Below are 21,947 nucleotides of genomic sequence, written 5' to 3'. Positions count from 1 at the left end.
AGTCTCAATATTCTCAATGATCTGCGCAATGTAAAAAGCTGAAATAATAAAAAAAGTAATGCGATACAATAGACATTGTGAAAGCATTACTGACATTGTCCATTTCTCAAAAGGCGAAAGTGGCTCAGTTAAAGCCCTCGACCTGTGACTGAAGGATCGGGAGTTAAAATCCTGCACTCTCTGGAGCTTCTCCTTCAGCAAGAACCTCACGTCCTTTTGCAGATCCGGGTATTAATCATAAGATAATCATTGCTGCGTTATTTACTGTGCAATCCTCACAAAACAACCAAATACATTTTGTTTCTGTATACCACACCATTAGAGGCACAGTTGAGGGATCAGCCCGTTAGCAAAAGGGTTTCCCAATCCCTCCTTTGACATTGAACAAGTCTCTAAAAGAGCGCCCACACCATAAAATAACAACAAAGTCGCTCTAATGATTACAAGCCGGGGTAAATGTCAGTCCCCCAAAGCCCGTTAGCACTGGCACTACGTCACCTGGCTCCAACAGTAAATAAAAATCACGGGTTTCAACGCTTGTAAAAAGTAACCGTCAGCTCACAACGCACAAAGGAAGGCGAAATTTATGATGGAGGGTTAATTTTTATTGCTTGTGGGCAGCTTGACAAAAGGAAAGAGGATTGAAAATGTCACCGCTGTGGCAACTATGAGGAATCTGCAGACTTGTTTATAAACTTGATACCTTCAGAATTATCGGTATCTATGCGATTGTATGAGAGAGATACAGTAAAGCGAGACCATTTGGCATAAATCAACCAGACCCAGCAATCGCATCACAAATTTGAAAGTTTTTATTGATTTTATCGGCTTATACTGACTACTAAAGTGTAGAATTTGTCTGTTTTTCCATTATCTTTATGATAGAAAGACGTATATAAAATAAAGCAATGTAAAGCAGTTGAATTGTATTATTGGCCACTTCAGTCATGCAAAGCCCTGTTTGGATGCTCATTGGTAAATTTTGCCAATGTAAGTGCACACAAAAGCATGAAACAATCGGTTTATATAACATCAATCTGCACAATGTTAAACCGTACAAAAAATATCAACAAAATGAGACGAAAATTGCATCAAAGATTAGAAGAATAGAATCTAAATTAATAACTATAATATGACAACCTTGTACAGTGCTTTTTTGGACTCTCCAAGACAGCTTTACTAAGAATGGATATGTTAGAGTTGAACCAATTTAAATTTGCATAAATCTTCAGTAATTATACTTTTAATAACATTCAGTTAAAGTTGTTGAATAGCTGCGGGTTTCTGCAAAATGTGATAATTGGTTCCCGTTATGTGGCCATTTATGAATCCCCTGGAAGAGTTTGTTTTGCTGACTTCAGGAATTAAAAAAGATACATACAGTATTAGCAATGTTGAGTTCAGGTACATACAGGGGCGCATAATGTGGAAAATGTATTGGTTGATATTGACACTCAAATGTCATTTTTGTTCACGTAATGCTCATCTTTTTCTTTCTTCCTTTTTTGCCATTAATAAGCTTAATTACACATATAACATTCTTGTTCATAACTAGCCTACAGGCAAGAGGAATCCTGCAGAAAATCATGACATTTAGAGCCTCTTTTCTGACATTTTACAGCCTAATCAGAGATAATTAGAATCTAAATTAATTAAAATGACATCAAAATAATTGGGCCACTCAGCCACACTCTCCAGGACACAGTGAACCCGGCTCTTGATATGCATCTTACCTGGGAGCTCGTCTGGTTTGTCTAATGTGAGCTGTGATCAGTTTGAGTGGGAGACTCAGGAGGGAGAGCGGCATGACTCTGCATCAGCAGGTTTCAAAAGCGCCACAAGAATCTGCACAAACAGTGGCTCATGAAGGGCACCAGAGATTGAGAACCAATGACCGACAAAGTGATTTGATCTTATTTACAGAGCTGCACGATTAATGCAATTTTATTCATGATCATATCAAATCTCAGTGAGTAGCTTCAATGGACAGGTCTATAGCTAATTCTGTGGCAGCAACAGCAAGTGGCATACAATGGGTTCCCCCCCCCCCCCCCACCCCTTTGTTTACCGTATTTTCCGGACTATAAATTGCTTCGGATTATAAGTCGCACCAGCCTTGGCAACTACCTGGGCATGGAGGCGTAACTGCTCCGTTGACAAGCCTCTCCCGGCAGCACGTTGTTCAAGCACCACTTTGCAAACTCTTTCCTCTAGCTATGGCCATCGAGCTTTTAGCCTGCGATTAGCTTTTTGTGTTTTCTTCATTGCAGTAAGAACAAACTCCGCTTTTTGCCAGTCTCTCACAAGTTTCTCACCCACTCCACACTTTCTTTCTGCTGCTTGATTAGTGTTTTTTTTTTATTTTGGTGGTACAAGCCCAGAGCGCCCTCACACAGCTGTCAGTATGAAAACCAAAAAAAAGTGAATTTATACATTTTGATATATAAGTCTCACCAGAGTATAAGTCGCACCCCCAGCCAAATGATGTGCGACTTATAGTCCGGAAAATACGGTAAAACCATATGACTAAAATACATTTGTGCAGGCTCTCAGTCACCAAAGAATTACCAATTGTTGTAGATATTTTCAAATATTGTCAACTGGACTGTGTTGAGTTGGGGGATGTGTCACTTCCATTTAAAAAAAAACTTCGTCTTGCTCTTTAAGATGTAAAGATGGTAATGACACAAGCTAGAGGCCTAAAGTATATATAAACTCTGGCCCGCGACACATTTTCTACTCCAAGCCAGTCCAGTTGACAATATTTGAAAATCTTTACTACCATATTCGCAAAAGTAATCTTTTTGAGATTTAGATCAAATTGAGATCAATTAATGTAAAGAAAAACAGCCCTACTTTTATTGAAAATACGTTTTTTTTTCGGTTTTGTCCATGAAGCCGACTAATTACTGCTGTGATTCCTTCTGCCTGAAAACCTATAGAAGGAGCATGAATGTGTGCCCTGCAGCTCAACCTGCGCTGCTGTAATTACTCATTCAATGTCTTCTTCTTCCCTCCCCAGACTCTCCTATCGCACCGGGCAGGACACGGCCAACTGCGACACGTGCCGGAACAGCGCATGCATTATTTACAGGTGAGTGGCCATTTCTTTTCAAAGACGCCATGATCCCTATGAACCTTGAATATGTTTTCACCAGGAGGGGAAATGCAGAGTGTAAATATACATATATATATGGACTGACATGGGTGAGCTGCTAATGAGCATATAGGGGCGAGTGACATTTACGCATTTATTTCAATACATCTCCGTCCTCTTTGGCAAATGGAGCTTCACATTTTTATCTCTGGGAGAAGACGCTGAGTGGCTTTTAGTCCTTGCAAACAATATGGCTGCAATGAAAAGAAGCCCAGCAAAGCATTTCCTATAGAGGACTTCGCATTAGCCGGCAAATGCATCCGTGACCTGTGGTTTTCTCTGCTATTGATATGCCCTTAGAATCAGGCTAGTTTTATTGGAAGGGTACTCAAAGACATTAATACATCACCATCTTATAGATTGCTATTGAATATAAAGCCAGTTTACAAGATGCAAGGGAAATTATGTGACGTCACCCAATGAACAGCAGTAAAGCAGCAGATGGATAGTTGCCCAAGGCGTCCCTCGTCCTTAGACCTCCCTTCACAGCAAGGAAAAACTAAAAAGGAAAAACAGTCGGCGTTTGGGTGTGTTAATATGCTTGCATCTCTGTTGGAACTTTCGCCTTCCACGTCTCACCCCCTGCCTCTGTCAGAGAGTACTTAGGGGACAAAGCTCCTCACAAAGGCATCGGGGGCCGGCTGTTAAAAGTCCTGTAAGATGGCATGAGCAATGGGTAGCGGAGGTGAAATTAATTACCGTCAAAACATCAGGAAACGTCCGTGTGTGTATATTTGTGTGTGTGTGTGTGTGTGTGTGTGTGTGGCGTTACCGTGCCAACAGAGCGTGCGCACTCATAGATTCAGTTTGATGTGCTTGACACGACAGCGCAGATGTGCTCAGCCAAAAACTGCTCAGGTTGTTAGCTCGCCTCTGCTTCGACACGTCCATAAAAAAAAAAAAGAGTTCATATCTCAGACAGAGGCGTGGCCGTCATGAATAACTGATAAGGATAATGATGTATTCAGATTTTAAACTTTCTGATCCCAAAATACTCCCCTCATGTATGTTATAAGTGCCTTTTATATGGCAGTGTCGAAAATGTCAAAATCATAGCTTTTGCCGCTGCCTCCTACACTGCTGTATTTCGGGAAATCCAGGTCATAATATTACATTAATTGAATGATACAGCCAATGCAGCCCTTGGGGGGGCAGACTGAACTGCCAAAATTATGTTTAGAAGCCAATCTCCAGGTTTAACATAAAAAATATGCAAAACTGTGGATGTCACTAACTTTTTGAAGTGATTGAGATACATTTCAAAACAAGCTGGTCATTTCCATTGTGTTGCAAAGGTGAGGAACAATCCGAGAGACAGACTAATTCACTGCAGTCGTTTTTGTTTTCTCGCAAATTGCAGTTTCGACAAAGATTACTTCCTTAACTTCTCAGTATGTCAGCTTTTAGCCTTTCTTTAACCTTACCCCCAGCTGGTCTAGCCTCTTAATCCCCTCATCTCGCGCCGTAATCTTATCGTGTCCTTGCCGTCAATGCCATAACTCGGGCGCACCTCGCTCCATCTCCCTGACAAAGCGTTGTGGAGACGCCCCTCTCTTGTTGTCGACCACCCCTGGGCTCGACCAATGTAAAACAGTTTAGTCAACCTAATAGACAGAGCGAGTGTAGCGGTGTCCTTCTAGCACATGATTGAAGTTTGGCTTGGGGCTCGTGAAAATATTGACAGTGATGGATAAAATGGCAGATGGCAGTTTGGAGAGTTGAAATGCCATGCAGTGGAGCTACCGCCTGCGCAATGAAAGAGATTTTATTGATCGGCTCGGACTCTATCAAGGCGGGAAGATTGGGGAGGCTATAAGGACAAGTAGACACCTATATGGAGCCTATAGACTTTTCTAATACGCCGTTTGAAGAGATAGAAGAACACTAGAGCAGTGAATTTCACAGCTGAGAGGAGGAGGCATGAGACTGGATTGCATGTGGGTTGCATCAAACCAGTAAATCTGATAGAACTGTTGATATATTTGAGTAAAAGTGCCATAAAATGTGACATAATAACACCTTTCTTGATTGAAATGGGGCAGAACATTGGCGTTTAGATCTGTTCTAGTCAGTTCATGGTGTTGTGTCCTTGAGTAAGAAAATTCACCCTACATGCCAGTGTGAATGCGGTGTGCGTGGCAGTGATTGATTGCCGCAGCTGGACAGGCTGTTGGCACAGACTGGTGGCCAGGTTTCCATCATCGTTAGCCCTATAGCAGCCATGGCTATAGAGAAATATATGTGCTCTCAAATGCATTCACTAGTTTTGACTTGGCACAGCGGTTAGTACTCTGGGTTGACAGGGAGAAGGTCCAGAAGGTTTGATCCCTGGTCGGATGGAGCCTCTCTGAGATTAATTTGCATGTTCTCCACATGCCTGCGAATAGGTTTCCTTCAGGTGCTCCAGTTTCTCCTGCCTCTAAAGACATGTACAATGGGGCCAGGACTCCGAAAAAAAGAAGAGAGATTCTGAAATGGGCCTTTCCTGGTGGGTCAAAAATGAATTTATATACAGTATATACGTGGGTTCTCGGAATGAAGACCTCTCCTGATGCATCTGCTGCTGACAAGACAACACTACTCAGCAGTTAAGACGTTAACCCTTTAATGTTACTCCCTACACGTTTTTTTTATTATTATTTTCAAACCATATGGGGGACAAACAATGTTTTTTTTTATTTATTTTTTTATAGACATCGCAGTTATCTGCTCTAAACCAGTCCTAACAAGATCTAAATAAGCATAAAACCCATCCAGACTTCCTCTAAACCAGTAAAAACCAGGTCTACATCAGGCAAAACCTGTCAAAACCAGCATCAGCCCAAACAGATCTAAACCGGTCCAAACAGGTCCAAACCAGCCCAAAACAGGTCTAAACCAGCCCAAAACAGGTCTAAACCAGCCCAAAACAGGTCTATACCAGTCCAAACCAGGTCTAAACCGGTCCAAACAGGTATAAACCAGTCAAAACCAGGTCTAAACCGGTCCAAAACAGGTCTAAACCGGTCCACACCAGGTCTAAACCGGTCCAAACAGGTCTAAACCAGCCCAAAACAGGTCTATACCAGTCCAAACCAGGTCTAAACCTGTCCAAACCAGGTTTAAACCGGTCCAAACAGGTATAAACCAGCCCAAAACAGGTCTAAACTGGTCCAAACCCGCTCAAAACCAGTCCACACCAGAACCGAATGATAGGCAGATTAAGAACGACATTGGATTCGATAAAACTTGCTCTACCAAATGGTTGAGCAAACTAATAAAGGGTTAATAACGAATCTGATGGATGGGATTTCCTGTCCGGTAACACATGTTGAATGTTTGGGTGATAAAGCCGACCGTGTTCATACTGAGATGACTTGGCGATAGTGAAAATATGGGTAGAAGAATGCTTAAGTAAGACCTGCCAGGAAACAGGAGGTATAGAAGATCGAAGAGGAGTTTTATGGATGTAGTCCAATTACTCAATGTGAAAGAAAGGAGAAATGTGCAGTTTAGTAGGTATCACACAATGATATGTAGAAAATGTAATACAAGAGATACAGCAGCTAGTTTTTTGTGTGTGTTTTTTGGTAAATAACTCTTGGTTTGGTTTCAACAACAAAAATAATAATTAAAGGTCTCAGATATCTGCCAAATTAACCCAGGTTTCTTCCCGCGGCGGCTCACTTGGCGCTGCAAATTGCGTCGATTGGACACAGACTCAAATATAGCCGTAATATTTCATACAGCCAGCTGGATTAAATGTCAATCTAATTACAGAGATCTCCGTGAAAACAATCTCTATGGAGGAAATGGGAGGTAATAAGAAGCGGAGCAAGCCATGTCAACCGTGGAGGACGGTATGAGCAAGCAGGGCCTGAATGACTTACTAGGTGTTGAAAAATAATGTTGGAACTTGCTGGTCTTGAGCCAGGGTCAAGCTCCTAACTCTGGCGTTTATGATGAAGTTGGTGCTTTGACCGCTGCGGACATATGGGCTAATAAATCTTGGCGATGCGGCACATTGAGGAGCCAGTTGTGCACTCTTCAGCATAATCAATTTATCCAGGACGATGTGGCTTTAACTCCAAAGTCTGTCCTTAGCATAACAATAGCATCGGATCAATACAGAGAGGGAGTTATTAAACACAATATCAAAAGATTTTTGGCGAGTCTGACCTTGATGTTGCATTTAATTTGTTGTGGGTTTCCACTCTTTAAAAATTCTACCAATTTCGATTTTTGAAAAGGGGCTATCTATAAAGTTTTCTTTGCTATTGGCATTTTCTTTCTGCGGTCAAAAGCCATTGAAAACTTTCTTGAGAAGATTAGATACATTGCCAATATGAACAAAACAACAGAATTAAAACTCCTGACTCTAAAGCACTAAGGGCAGTGTGTTCAATCAAACTAAACACTACATGAAATCAATATCAGTCAAAGGGAATTTTGAAAATGTTATGTGATGCTGAAAAGTTAGCTGTTCAGGATATAAAAGAAAAAAAACATTGGACATAGATAAATGAGGGTTAAGATAAAGAACATTATTCTTGATTGATATTTACATTTTTAAATAAATTGATGACATTGAACATAGGAATAATGTCTGTAAGAAAAAGACAATAAAGGTTCAGAGACAGGGATGGTCAGGACTTTGCTTGAAATGGTGTGGATCGCACTCTACAGGCAGTAGTGGGAATGACACATTATAAAACAGCAAAAAAATAAAAGCTTTCACTTTCATTTAACGGCATGCTAGCAAATCACACTTTGAGCAAAGGACACGTCGGATCATACTGTATATCATGTGCTTATGGAGGACAGTTTTGGGTCAAGGAAGAGCTGAGCACTTCAGCAAAAGATGAAATGACATAAGAGAATGGGTGACCTATATGGGTGACCGTATATTTAAAACAGTGCAAATGAAGATAAAACCTTCTCCAGGTACATCTTTTGTATAACATGTCTAAAAAACATTGATAACAAACAAGGAAGCCACGCAATTTAAATGTTAGTTGTGGTCCAAACCCTTTTTCTGGCTTTCCTAATACATCTGTAGCATCCCAGTTCTTCACATGGACAAGTTTAAAGGCACATTTCACAACTTGCAGGGTCATTTTCGTAGGAATGCAAGACAACTAATTCATGAAATTGTTGAAAATGAAAATGTCCGAGTTTACAATATACTTAAAGAGACTAGATGCAAGTTGGTCATATTATACTCACTACTGCCACCTCAGGTCTTATGCGTAACTGCAGCTTCTATATTAAACTCATGCATGATGGCACGTCGGACCCGAAGTAACGTTTTGAGTGACAGTGCAGGATTATAGAGGCAGTTGTAGTGAATAGGTCTGGCTTCAATATACACATTAGGAACATGTAGGGGGATGAAAATACTTAGTTTTAACATTTTTAGACTCTGTATAGTCCCTTAAAGGAGGGCAAGGCAAATTCCGTTCCAGGTATAGTGCCTTTAAGCCTTTCCACATGCAACACTCTACTCCTCTCCTGAATGATACTGGCTTGAAGAGGGTAGTTTAAAATGTAAATCACAATTAAAGTGACACAAGTAATAACCTAACATGTAACAACAGACAGAGCTTCAGTAGAGTCGTTTAATAGTTTAATATCTTCACTATGGTTTCAGTTGTTCTTATAGACTTCTCTCAAGGAGAAAAGGACACAGGATGATGTCTCCTAATTGGATGAGTTAGCACAATCAAGTCGTCTTGTCTTGTACTTGTCAGACTGGTGTATGCTTTTATTTTTTTTCCCATTGTAACATTAACTTATCCCCTTATCGCAAAACAAAGAACAAAGGCACCAGCATGACATTTGCATACAGTGCCTCACTCATTAAGCAAAGGATCCCATTTTTTTTACTCACCCATTTCCATCCGATTAAAGATCCAACTTAAATCTCAAATGTCATAGTTGTGTAGCTATTGCAACTTCTTACGCAGGCTTGGAACTGGCAAAACAATACTTGCTTTGGGTGTATAACTCAGAGTCAAAAGGCCCAATCCCATCACATTGTTTGGCCTCTTTTGTTGTAAGTCCAAGAAGTCGGCATTGTCACAAAGATGAGGAATCCTCTTCGATAGTACTTTGATCGTGAACTATGCAAAATCATTTTAGCCGTTTTCAATCTCAGCAACTGTTTCAGCCTCTCCCCTTCTATTCTCCTCTCTGCGAAAAAGTGTTATCTTGCTGCGTATGCGGGAAATGAACTTTGGGAATGTGACACTTTGTACATGGTGCGTGACATTGAGACAGAATAAGAACTCAAAGAGATTATTGCAGTTCATCGTGCCTGTGCCAGGTGATGTAATGTGGGAGAAAGGAGGAGGAGAGTGAGAGAGCAAGGGGAGAGAGAGAGAGGAGATGAAAAAAAAAGAAAAGAAAAAAAAAAACAGAAAAAATAATAAAAGATGTGGAGCTGAAACGCTGGAAGGGAACAGAGTGAGACAGACAGGATGGTGCGGTGCAAAGCCGGGGATTTGAAATGCATCCCCCATTTATTTCAAGAGCATTAAGTCTTCATGCAGAAACGCAGTAATCTCATTTTCCCCGCGATGCGTTTAGGCAAGCTAATGCGCCGATCAAACACACAGATAGATTTAAGTGGCTGTGATTAAGAAAGTCGATCGAGGGAGGTCCCCACCAGAGAAATATCATTGTTCGCGACGAGATGGCAATATTTCCCACCGCAGCACGTGTATTATTAAGCCAAACTGCGGTACATTTAATCAAAATGAGGAAGCAGGGATGATTAGGGTGATCTGGTTGTATAACAAATGAATGGCAGTAATAGGTGAGGGGGGGGCATGAAAATATAAGGTAGGGAACTCTAACATTTGGGATTATTTGGCATCACCCGGTTCTTCTGCAGAGATTCCTGGACATTTCTAAGCTACTGCCATCGGCCTCGCCACGCATTGGGACAAGAAATGTGTGTGATCTTGGTCAGGAGCACTAAACCACACCTCTGGCACCTGTGGGTAGATTCTCGCTTCTCACTGTGCTAGCATTTTTTGAGCATTTCATCTCTTAACCCCCAACTGAACAAAATGGCGACGAAAACGAGGATGAAAATGCATGAAAACTTGACAAAAACGCGAGCAACAACAAAGGTCTTTATAGGTCTTAGCTGTCAAAGGAGGCATTACACTGTTGCTCTCCAGTCCAGAAGCTTTTAGATTTGGGTAAAGCCGACCTGGAGTAAATGCACTTGATTAAAGGAATAGGCCACCGTTTTTACATACTGAGAGATGTTTTTACCTTAGCTTAGACAAGTTCATTTGTACCGGTCTGGTCTTCACGCGTGCCCTCAGTCACGTAAACACAGCACAGACGGCGTCCGCGCAGTAAAGTGAAGATATTAAATAGTACTCCTGTTATTATTACGCCTTACAATATAGTTCCCCTTTTTATCCGCTTACTTAATCCACATGGTTTGTGTAACTATACTTTATCATGCAACACTTCACGTAACCATGTTTAAATAGGGAAAACGTGGAAGAGCTTGGTAGCTTCTATCTTCACCTCGTTTGGAGCTATAGTGGAGAGGAGGAGAGGCTAAAAGCTAACTGTGCTGTGTTTACGTGACTGAGGGCAGGCGTGAAGACCAGACAGGTACAAATGAACTCGTCTAAGCCAAGATAAGAACATATCTCAGAGTGTAAAAATTGTGGCCCTTTAAGGCGGGGGTCAAGAGGTTAACCATGTTACAACAATGCTCCCATGAATGTCCAAAACACCTCATAGTAGTAGTAGTATTTTTGCTTCATTCACACTGGCAAAAGTAATCCTGTTAACTGTGGTTATTCCTGGATTTTGCTGCTTCATTTTTTAAAGCCCATAGTCCATGACCGGACCGGTTCTACGCACTTCTTTGCTCAAAATGTGTTCATCACAGTGCCTTTGATTTGGTAGCATACCGCTAGCTTAATGTGATTGTTTTACTTTACTGTTTTATGATGTTTAACTTAAAAGAAAAGAATATCCGGCACACTGTCCACACCTGGAAAAAGTGAGATTGTCAAGCCGAAATGTTGCATCGGTAAATAAATCTCACTTTAAGCGAGACAGACAGTGTGTGGGAGATTCTTTTAAGTTTTACGAACATTACGCACGACCTCTCTAACGCACCGGTTGTTTGAAAAAGATGTGCGAAGCATCTGCTCCCTAACTGTTTGATGATGTGTTATTTCCACAATTGGTCGAATTGGGCAAATTTGTTAATCCTCACCCACAAAAGCGTGAGGTTTCAACTCTTAACAAACTGACTCACTGTTAGACACCCTCAAGGGAACAACAAAAAAAAATAAAACAACAAACAAAAGTATGGCTATTTTTACGGAATCTCAAATCTGTTGTGAAAGAATCAATTAAACATTGGCAAAGCCCCAGAGCCAATTACATCATAACGTATGGAAATGAGCGAGCAGGCAGATTTTCCGTCCTGCAGCACGACTGTACCGGGGGAAGATATCTCTTTTTTGTGCACAGGGCATAATGAGGTTTTCTAACAGGGAGGCACGCCGGTTTCCATAGCTACAGAAGTGATCGCCGGTATAGGACAGGGAGGACACTTTCACGCCGGCGAGAACGATAAGAACCAGCAAAAAAAAAAAGGCAAGGTGGGAACATGCGAGGAGGGTAGGTGGCAAGGATACTAAGATTGGGATCCTGGAGGGCGGCAGAAGCTGTGAAAGGGAAGGTGGATGTGCTCGGCCATGAAGAGGTGGCATTAGGCAGGATAAGAGGTGATTTGAGAAGATTGTGGTCACCTAGAAAAGAAGTAGAAGCTTGGTTTGTGTTCACTTTAACACATTTGAACTTGGTTTTAGTCAAAGTCTTCGTTTAGACTTCTTTTCTGTAAATGTCTAGTAACGTTTGACACTTATTTTAGGATATTCATTACTTCCTTTCTTAAAGGAACAGGCCACAGTTTTTCCACACTGAGATATGTTCTGACCTGAGCTCAGACGAGTTGATACGTCTGGTTTTTGTGCGTGACCGTGGAAGAGCGTGGTAGCTTCCAACTTCACCCCCGTTTGGAGCTATAGGACTACTTTGGAAGAGGCCAAATGCTAACAACATCTTTGGTCGTTCTGCGGGACTGAGGGCACACGTAAAGACCAGACAGGTACACATCAACTTGTCTAAGCTCAGGTAAGAACATATCACAGTATGGAAAAACGGTGGCCTGTTCCTTTAAATGGACATGGGCACATTAGAAGTAAACTTTGCATAACTGTTAAAGACAGTATGAAGGGGATGTCACAGTGTTTGACACTCAGTCCAACATTATGTATAAGAAAATAATGCATAGAGTCCAGACGGGCAACATGATTGAGTCCCAGGTTTATTTGTGGACTATGGTATTCTTTCAAAACGCCAACTTTCTCACAACTTTTGTTCATGCAATTCCCGCCTGTCTTATGCAAACTAATGGAAGCAAATTTAGCAGGATGCCACACTTTCACCACAGATGTGACAAAAAGAGGAGAAACGTTATATAACATTGCTATTTTAGGTTGGATTTTCTACTCTTTTGGAAGACTATAACTGGAGGCAAACATGGCCCGACAAAGCAAAAGCCACGAGAATGGAGGTTAAAGACTGACAAGGTCCATAGTGCCTTCCTCAATTTGTTCTGAGCCTGAGACCAACTCGGGGGAAGCGCGGTCAGGGGACAACGAAATGCCAACTCCGCTCACTTTTGGCTCTGGGCTGAAAAGCTGCATTCAGAGCGGCGCGGCACGGCCCTGTGACAGCTCTGTTGTGATAACGGGGACTATGATTCATATTTCATTAAAAAGACCTTTTAAGTGGGTTTCAGAGATGGGCTGATTATCCTTTCACATGTGTTTTATTATTTTTTTTCTGGAAAATTACACGATTTCAATCCAGAAGCAGAAGCATGTGGCAACTTTTTTTTAGTGGATAGGCTCTCTCTGTGTTGCATCATGTCGAATGCAAGTAAACAACCAGCAATTCTCCACTTCAGGTATACGTGTTTTGCCGATGTTGAGTCGATGTCGTGTATGAGTAAACACGGGAGAAAAACTAAAGTTGGGAAAGACTTTTTACCAGCATTTTAAAGCAGAACTAAGTAACTTTTGCCCCGAGAGACCATGAGCGCCACTGCAGGTGTCGTAGCATGTTGTGTTTTTTTTTATTGTTGGTGAGAGTAAATACTACGCTGAGAGAAAAGACAAAGGGAGAGAGGGACATTGCACAATGTGCCACAATCCACAGCTAACTTTGCCCGTTAGCCTGTAAGCTTCTTCTTCGTAATTCTATTAGTGTGTATTGGGGCTGCTGGGTCAGAGGCAAGAAAGTTGAGGTTTTCTGGCAAGAGACACCAGGGGGAGTTGAAAGACCCCCCCCCCCAATCATCCCATTAACAATTGCATTACCTCCAGAGGGACTACGTAAAGGATTTATTAAGTTAAACAAGTTACTTAGTTCTGCTTTTAGCCCCTTTCAACACCACTGAAGATGTTTGTGTTGATGTAAACACAACATCATGTAAAAGAAAAGGTCTTGTAGGACGTAAAGACATTGCTAAACTAAAGTTGGCCAGTGAGTTCACATTTTCATTAATAAAACAAATTTGCACTGCTTTTGGGGGAGAGATTTTGGGGTTAAAGGTGACTCGACAAACTACTACACACAACATCGGCGACAGGCTTCCCAAACTGCGAATGCTTACATCATTGTAATTAACGACCCGGAGGCCGTGATTTATTGCAAATAGCTGCAGTGTTCCTGGCCCCGGTGTAAAAAAAAGCCTGAGTCAAACTGAAAATAAATAAATAAATAAAACGCTGAGTGTTGGGTTCGCGCGCCCCCGTCGTCTGCACCGACTCGCTGTCACTTTGCCACATTTATGTCTGTTCTGTTCAAATAAATGTCTCAAGACTTCGGCGCGAGCCATTAAAGCTGTCTAGTTTTACAGCGACATGTTAACTGGTCCGATGTTGTTGCCTCAAGAGCTGGAGGGGGGGAAAAATAACACGGCGGCAGAGTGGAGCTGAGGTGGAGATTTCAGCAAACTTTTGAAAGGGCAAAGTAAACTTGACAAATGGCAAAAACACTGATTGGAATTTTATGTGACTTTGGGATTTTCTGTTGTTGCCCGTGCATTTGGAAAAGAGGAACTTGCTGCTAACGATATTCTTTACTCGGAACAAAATGCAGACGCCAAGATTTAGGGCTGGGCAATATAGGAAATTTTAATCGAAATTGCAAACTCTACTTTGGCCAATCTCAATAATTGTCATCGGACTTGATAATAATCAGGTTTAAAGCCATTTCTTTGGCAGAAACGGCTCCTAGTTTTGGAGTTTGGATGACCTTAGGGTTAGGTTTAGGTTTAGAGTTAGGGTTAGCAATTATGCATATTCAAATCTTAAAGCACATCGGCAGGAGAGCTTACAGCCTATAGTGCTCGTGTGATACCTCAGTTGAAAGCCACGACCTTCTAGTTTCTAAAAATATGTGTAATATCTGTGTGAAACGCGACTTGCATCACATTTGCCATTCCTCACCCTAATCATAACCCTAATCCCTGACTCTAAGACTAACCCTGACCCCCTGATCAGTAACAGGTTATATGATACTGTAGGAAAGGGTTTGATTTGGTTTGAGCTGAGGCTTGTGTAAAAGGTGTGTCTGAGTCATAGATATAATAATTACAGATAGATTAATACCTATTCAGCCCCATTCATAGAAAAGGTCCCCGAGTCGTGTGTGAACCTTCATGGCCGCTCTATCTCCTCCTACGCAGCCTGTTCCTTAAAAGGGCAAAAAGGCGGGAAGCCCTGCGCTCATGGGGAGGGCGGAGCCTCTACAGCAATGTCAGCTCCCCGTCATGAGGACCATACAGAAGCACGTTCCTCGCCCATTGGTCTGAGTCCATGAATCAACGACACATATGAATAAAATTGAAATTGATCAATGTGAGAAATTGGGATATTGGGATTATGTTTTTTGCCATATTATACTATTGTAATACTTCCTTTCCTTCTCACTCCAGTCAAAGAACTAAAAATGTAGCCTTCTAGTTCTAAATCTTCTTTTAGACTTTCCCAATTCATGTTTTAACTCCTGTGTGACTGCTTTTGAATATCATATATTTCAAAGGCTTGTATTTTATCCATCAGTTTGTGGCATAACCTTTCAGTGGCGCACAGTAATACAAGTGATTTTCTGTAATCTAAAATGAGTTCACGGGAGATTAACGCATATTTCATGAATACAAATTTGCGGTTTCCATTCACATCTGCATTGCCGTGTGCATAAACCGTAATCAGTCGCCCCGTGAAGAGCGCAGTGTTCTTTGCTTGCTGCCGACGGGTGGACAGATAAACGTCGGGTTTCTGGGGCAGCATACGCTCACCGACTTGATTACCGTCACCTTTATTATGATACCGAAGCCATTACGCAAGCCTGAGGGGATTAACCACTCTACACTTAAATTTAATCTGAATTTCTCTTAAACTATAGCTGTCAGATGTGCGCGGGCGTGGGATTACAAGCGTGCTAGTCTAGAATAATCCACCCTGTTATGCAGACGACTGGAAAAGTATCCCAAAATCCTTGTTCAGTTGGAAAATGGGTTGCGATTAGCGCTGCAAGAATAGCTGAGATCCGATAAAAAAAACTAAATTTATATGTTTATAAAGACTGCAATGATTCAGACAAGCAACACATCCCGTTTTATTGTAATGCAGTCATTTTACTTAGAATCTTTATCTCTATATAAGCCACAACATGGTGGAAAGTCTCTTTTTTGCTCACACAGTCTACCACTAAAACCCATGGTAAACATTCCCAGGACAGTGTGGAATAAGTAAGTACACCCCCTGAATCTCGTTGCCAAAAATCTGCTGCAGATTAGACGCTCACAACGATCAGAATGAATCTTGGACCATTCCTCTTTACAAAACTGCTGCAGTTCAGCGAGATTCAGGGGGTGTACTTACTTATTCCATGCTGTCCTGGGAATTTTTACATGCTATGGCCAATAAAAATATGACAAACTGTAGAGTTTGGGTGGTATTAGTTTAATAAGACACTGTTTACTCATTCTTGTTATTTTAATAAAGATCAAGCCACACTTTATGAGCAATTTAGGCAAAAATGTGAGAAATGATGTACTCACTTTTCCTCCCACTGTAAGCACACATTTTGGTCATAATTGTCTTACTCCAGTTCCGTTTAACCTTGTTTTGGTCCTGTAGATGTAGAATGTATTTAATGAAACACACTGTGTATGCTTCTCGTACATGTTAATGCTCTTCGGCTCGTTCAAAGTCTCTTCAAGTGAATGGAATCTAGGTTATGAAAAGCTATAGCAAGCCTAATTCTCCCTGCAATACCTGTCAGACAAATTGCAATGGCATATTTGCCCAGAATCGACTTCAAAAGGATGTTAAATCGCAACAACGGTGAGCGATCGGGTCGAAATTAGGGGTGGTTTTTGCATCGCAGGAACAAGGCGGAAGAGATAGAGACGGGGTGGGGAAAAAAACTAGGTCACTTTGCCGGAGCAGAGCAGTGCACTGTGACAGATGCCGGTAGCAGGGGTCAAGTGGGTCCGGGCCGTGGCGTAGCTGCTTAATTTGGTTTCGAGGGTCATGTGGCAGTCAAAACATGTCAGGATTAAAAGAGAGCCCAGGAGGGGAGCGAGGGGCAACCTGGTACTTTCCGACGTCGAGTACAAAGTGAGCCGTGTCAAAACGTTGGCGAGAGAACGAATCATGATATTAAACGGTAGTCTGGGCTTTGACAAGAAGGCTTTATTTCATTTTTCAGCTTTGAACAGTTGGGGAGGTTTTCATGACGAATCGATTGTGGAGGTCTGTTGTCATATCGAGTTATGCACGACTTGCATCTTAAAGAGTGCAGTTTTATTATTCCCATTGTTTGTGGCATTTACAATCTGAGCTCAAAGGGTTGAATCTCTGTCAAATCTGAAGTGTTTTATGACTGAAGAAAAGTCGCAAAGGAGCGTTGCTTTTAGGAAATGCTTCTTTTATGCTTGAGAATAAAGCCACGTGGAGAATGAATAAAGCCACTTCACAAATTTGACATTTTATATAGAAAGAAATGTTCCTTCTCAACATGGGAATGTGAATATACATGACTACTTTGAGTTTGTTTCTGTGACTGACTTCACGGTGGCCTCTAAGTGCTAACATCGATTTTTTTCACACAGTGGTCATAGCTTTCTCTCTTAACATCCTACTTTTACTGTCAAGTGTTTACAAAGAGACAAAAACAACTCTTTGCGATGCTTATTTTATGATGTTTTGTCACAGCAAGCTGGAGATTTCCCGTAAATAACCAGAACATCGCACCGGCCGGTTTCCCATGCACATCCATTCACAAATATTGACAAGTCTGAGATGACACTGTAATCAATATGTGGTCATTTCCTTTCCAGGAGAAAGCCGTGGCCATAAACACGGAGGAAATACCGGCACATGGCTACTGCATCTTCATAGCAACAAGTGCACAGCAGGAAATCCCTCGACTGTGGCTTCTGTGGGTCTATTTATATTCAAAAGGCAACCGCTGCTGAAGGCACGGTGCTGCTTTTCTCTAAACATGCAAGTCATACTGAAAATGATGAGAAAGTAGGTAAGGCCAAAAATATTGAAGTATCAAAGTAGTAGAACACAGAAAATCGCCACTGTCAGATTTTTTTTTTATCAAAGTCATCTCTACTTGCTCGTATAGACTCGAAAAGTTCCAGTCTTTTACTCAATATTTTTTTATTGAGCTTGGAACCGCAAAAAACAAGGTGAAATGTACAGATTTTGTAGCTAATTAAAAAAATTAAGACATTTCCCAAATAAACCTTTATAACAAATAATGTATATCAAACAAAATATGACATGGTATGGTGTGTTTTTTTGACAGTGCACAATTTAATATTGACCAAAAGGAAAGATGCATTGTACCAGGTTATAGCAAAAATGAAACTACTTCCACCCGTAGTCCCTGGGCAGGTTGATCAGTCCCTCCAGGATTTCGTGATGTTACGGTCACAACTATTAATGCAACTTCAAGCAAACTCTGCGAAATCGGTGCAGAGTTGCAACTATTCCAAAAGCCTGCACCTTTCCCGTGACTATTCCAATAATCCGCAATTTCCGTCGCAACTTTTCCTTGACGCCGCAACTTATGCACAACTAAAATGAGTTTCTGAAGAAGAAGAAAAATCGCAACTTTTTGTCGCAACTTTTGGAAAGATGGCCCGCGAAATCAGGCATTTTCCTGGAGGGACTGGTTGATGTTACAGCACAAAAAATGATTTTAAATGTTGATGTATATGTGACCATGGATTTATACATTTATTTATACACATCATCATTAAAATAAGTTTGAAACATTATAAAATTTCCCACCAATCCAGGTGAACGGGGTTACTGATCATGAGTGCAAGTTTGATTTTCTAGAAGCCATTTTTCAGTTAAAGCAGTACTAAGTAACTCTTCCCCCTAGAGGCCATAAGCGCAACTGCTGGTGTAGTAGCAAGTTACGATTTTTTAACTTATTAATTGTCTTGGAGAGTGAATACTACACTGACAGGAAAGGCGAAGGGAGAGAGGGTTACTGTGCATCCAATTATACAATGGAAATATTTTTTTTCGCTCAAACCTGGCTGTAAATACTGTTTAAAGTGACGTTAGCCCGCAGTTAGCTTTGCCCGTTAGCATGTTAGCTTCTTCTTCGTGATTCCATTAGTGTGTATTGCTTTCTCCGCACCGGTGGCAGTCTAGTTGCAAACATGGTTTTCTGGTCAGAGACACCAGGGAGAGATGAAAGACCCCCCAATCATCCCATAAACACTTGCATTACCCCCACAGGGACTACGAAAAGGATTTATTAAGGTAAACACGTTACTTAGTACTGCTTTAAATGCACAAGTGGTTTAAATGTAGTACATGCAATAATCTCTGTTGGCAGTGTGTTCCGCTGACCCATTGCGATTAAAGAGAAGGCAGATTTAGCAAAAGCAGTATCTGGTCTTAAGGAACGTAATACTAAACCCGTTTTATTCTGTCGTTTGTTTTCCGCAGTGTGGAGCTGGACTTCAAGCTGCAGGAGGACAAGCTGCAGCCGTTGATGAAGCGCCTGTGTCCCACCGAGGAGTCCCACCTCCCGGCTCTGCCTTACACCCAGGACACGGCCTACTCCTCCACCCCCAAGCGCAAGTCCAAACACGAGTCCAAGAAGCACGCGCGCTGGAGACTCTGGTTCCTCTGACTGTCCGCGGCCCCCGCTCACCCCGCCGACCATCACCGCCCCCTCGTCCTGCACCTTCTCCGCCACGTTACTGGATTTATGCATTTGTGTGTCGTCAATATTTTATCACTTATCTCGCATCGCCATGGCTTTTTATGGACCGGAGTGCATTGGACTTCTGGTAGGATGTTTTAATACGAACTCTGCGTGGAGGGATTTGCAATGTCATGCTTACCAAAAATGGATTTGGGAGATCTTTTCTTTTTTTTAAAAATTAATTTCAGCAAACAGGCTGTGAAATCACACCTGGGTGACGCACTGGAAGATCAGCAAGGTGCAAAGACAAACTTGATTTCAATCTATTTGCATATATTTTTCTAGCTTCTTCTAGAGTCCTATTTAAAGCTAATTATTCAACGACTGTCATATTTCTATTCCAATGGGACATACTTTTTTTTTGTTTTTTTGCTTCTTTGCCTCGACCTCCCGGTGAGGTTTAGCGGAAGTACTCCAACAATAAGCCACAAAGCACAACTAACACTGTTCAGGATGCATTTTCTCACAGGATTTTGACAATTACACTTGGGAATCCCAACCACGGCAGATATGAAGAAGACTTTCATAATATTATTTAAAAAAAAGAGAAAATTAGCTTGAAAGACAAACTATTTATTGGACTTTACAATCTACTTTCTAACCACGGCTATAAATGTCTCCTTGAAATAACTTTGGAGTAAAGAATGAATAAATTATACTTATTTTCTTATTAACATTTGAAAAGCTGGATGTGATTGTGCTTTATTTTCATATAGACATACACTGTGCTCCAGTGTCAAAAAAGTTTTTCAGTGAAACTCATGGATGGTATTGTGTATCAGGGCTCTTTGAATCACTGACATCAATCTCAGGCGCCTGGGATGATTAGTTGTCAGGTTAAGCCCACTTAAGGGAAAAGCTACGGAAAAAGGATGTTCCACTTTATTAAGCAGACCACCATTTTCAAGCAATATGGAAAAGAAAAAGGATCTTTTTGCTGATGAAACGCGTGAAATAGTTGAATGCCTTGGACTAGGAATGAAAACCTTCGATATTTCATGAAAGATTAAGCTTAATCATCGTACTGTTAAGAGAATTGTGGCTGATTCAAAGCACACACGGGTTTGTGCAGATAAGGGCACAATATGGGCATATCCGATTAAGAGAACAGCTGCTACAAGGCAGCACGCAGGTATTTGAGGCTGCTGGTGCCTCTGGAGTCTCCCGAGCATTCCCGAGCATCGGGGTGGGGGACCCTCCAGACGCTTGCAGTCGTGCATAAACCTTCTGTCTGGCCTCCCCTAAACTGTTAATTGAAAGCTCACGATGAGAGACGGCTGCAGTGGCTCAGAAATACATGAAGACTCGTTTTCAGTCTTGCTCACTGATGAGTGGTGTGTGACCCTGGATCGTCAGATGGATAGAGTGGTGGATGGTTGGTGAATGGCCAGGAGAGGCTCATGATGTGGACCCGATCATATCCTGACCTCAACCCCTATTGAGAAGCTTTGGACAATTTTGATTGAAATACCTTTTGATTTCAGTAATTAGGACCTCCTTTTTTTTTTTTTTTTTTTTTTTTTATTACTTTATTGTGCCATAAGTTTCATTTTTACAATTTACACAGTTAGCGTGTCAGAATTAACACAAATGTTTTTTGTTTTGTTTTTTACACCCAGTGCAGAAACAGCAAATAAATGGTAACAATTATAATAATTATAAAAAAATAAACATAAAACAATAATAGTACCAATATTAATAATAGCTAAGGCATACAAGCACATATAGACACATATATAAGTCTACCCGTGCACATGTACACACATGCACACATACGCACGTACACCCCCACATACTTATCCACATACATCTCAGCCATTCCCTTCCTTTTCCCTTTCTCTCTCTTCCCTTTTCTTTCCCTTTTTAAATCCAAAGAAATTCTTTCATTTTCAGTACTATTTTGTTAATTCTACATGGGTTACAGTGATGTAGTGGTGACAACCGCGTCGACAGAGGCACCGGTGATGCCATCGGAACACCCACCATTCACATATACCTACAAACATGCGCGTACAAGGCGTACACAGGTACACCCACAGCGTATACACAAAGGGGAAGAGTAGTGTGGGGGCATTTGTGATGGACCCTATGCTTTGTGTTGCATTAAAAGTAAAGCAAGGTTTGAGCGGGCAGCTGTCGAAAGGTGTGACCTCTCCCAGCTGCCCGGCACCCGCTTACCCTTCCTTAATGTTTGATCGTGTTATGCCCTAAGGTAGGTGGTGTGTTTAAAACAACAGGCGTTAGCGGAGGTCCAGGGGTGCTACACCCCTGACATTCAGCCACTCCTGCTCACCCTGTACTGATGTGTATGTATGTTTGTGCTGGGCCCTGTACTGTATGGTGCATTAAAAAAGCAAGGTATGCGGGGTAACTGTTGAGAGAAGCGTGGTCTCCCAGAGCCACCCCGCACCCGCTTACCCTACGCTGAAAGTTTGTTTTTATT

General features: G+C 41.6%; 3 protein-coding genes across 4 annotated transcripts in view; 1 reads left to right on the top strand and 2 right to left on the bottom strand.

Annotated features, from left to right (window-relative positions):
• The window catches only part of insyn2a (inhibitory synaptic factor 2A), a 42,371-nt gene extending 22,225 nt beyond the window's left edge, over positions 1-20,146 (top strand). Inside the window, exons 3-4 of the mRNA XM_079577215.1 lie at positions 3,023-3,094; positions 19,243-20,146. Of these exons, the coding sequence (XP_079433341.1) occupies positions 3,023-3,094; positions 19,243-19,429 (259 nt within the window). The 3' untranslated portion in view covers positions 19,430-20,146. The remainder of the gene's footprint in view (positions 1-3,022; positions 3,095-19,242) is intronic.
• Positions 1-21,947, bottom strand: part of dock1 (dedicator of cytokinesis 1) — a 294,516-nt gene that overhangs the window by 151,621 nt on the left and 120,948 nt on the right. The window lies entirely within an intron of this gene.
• Positions 9,235-21,947, bottom strand: part of samd8 (sterile alpha motif domain containing 8) — a 243,737-nt gene continuing 231,024 nt past the window's right edge. The window contains exon 8 of the transcript XR_013793902.1: positions 9,235-9,245. The gene's annotated coding sequence lies outside the window, so the exon portion shown is untranslated. The remainder of the gene's footprint in view (positions 9,246-21,947) is intronic.

Source organism: Gobius niger, assembly GCF_951799975.1.
Source record: "Gobius niger genome assembly, chromosome: 19".
Taxonomy (NCBI): Eukaryota; Metazoa; Chordata; class Actinopteri; order Gobiiformes; family Gobiidae; genus Gobius; species Gobius niger.
This window is presented reverse-complemented; position numbering and strand designations above follow the sequence as displayed.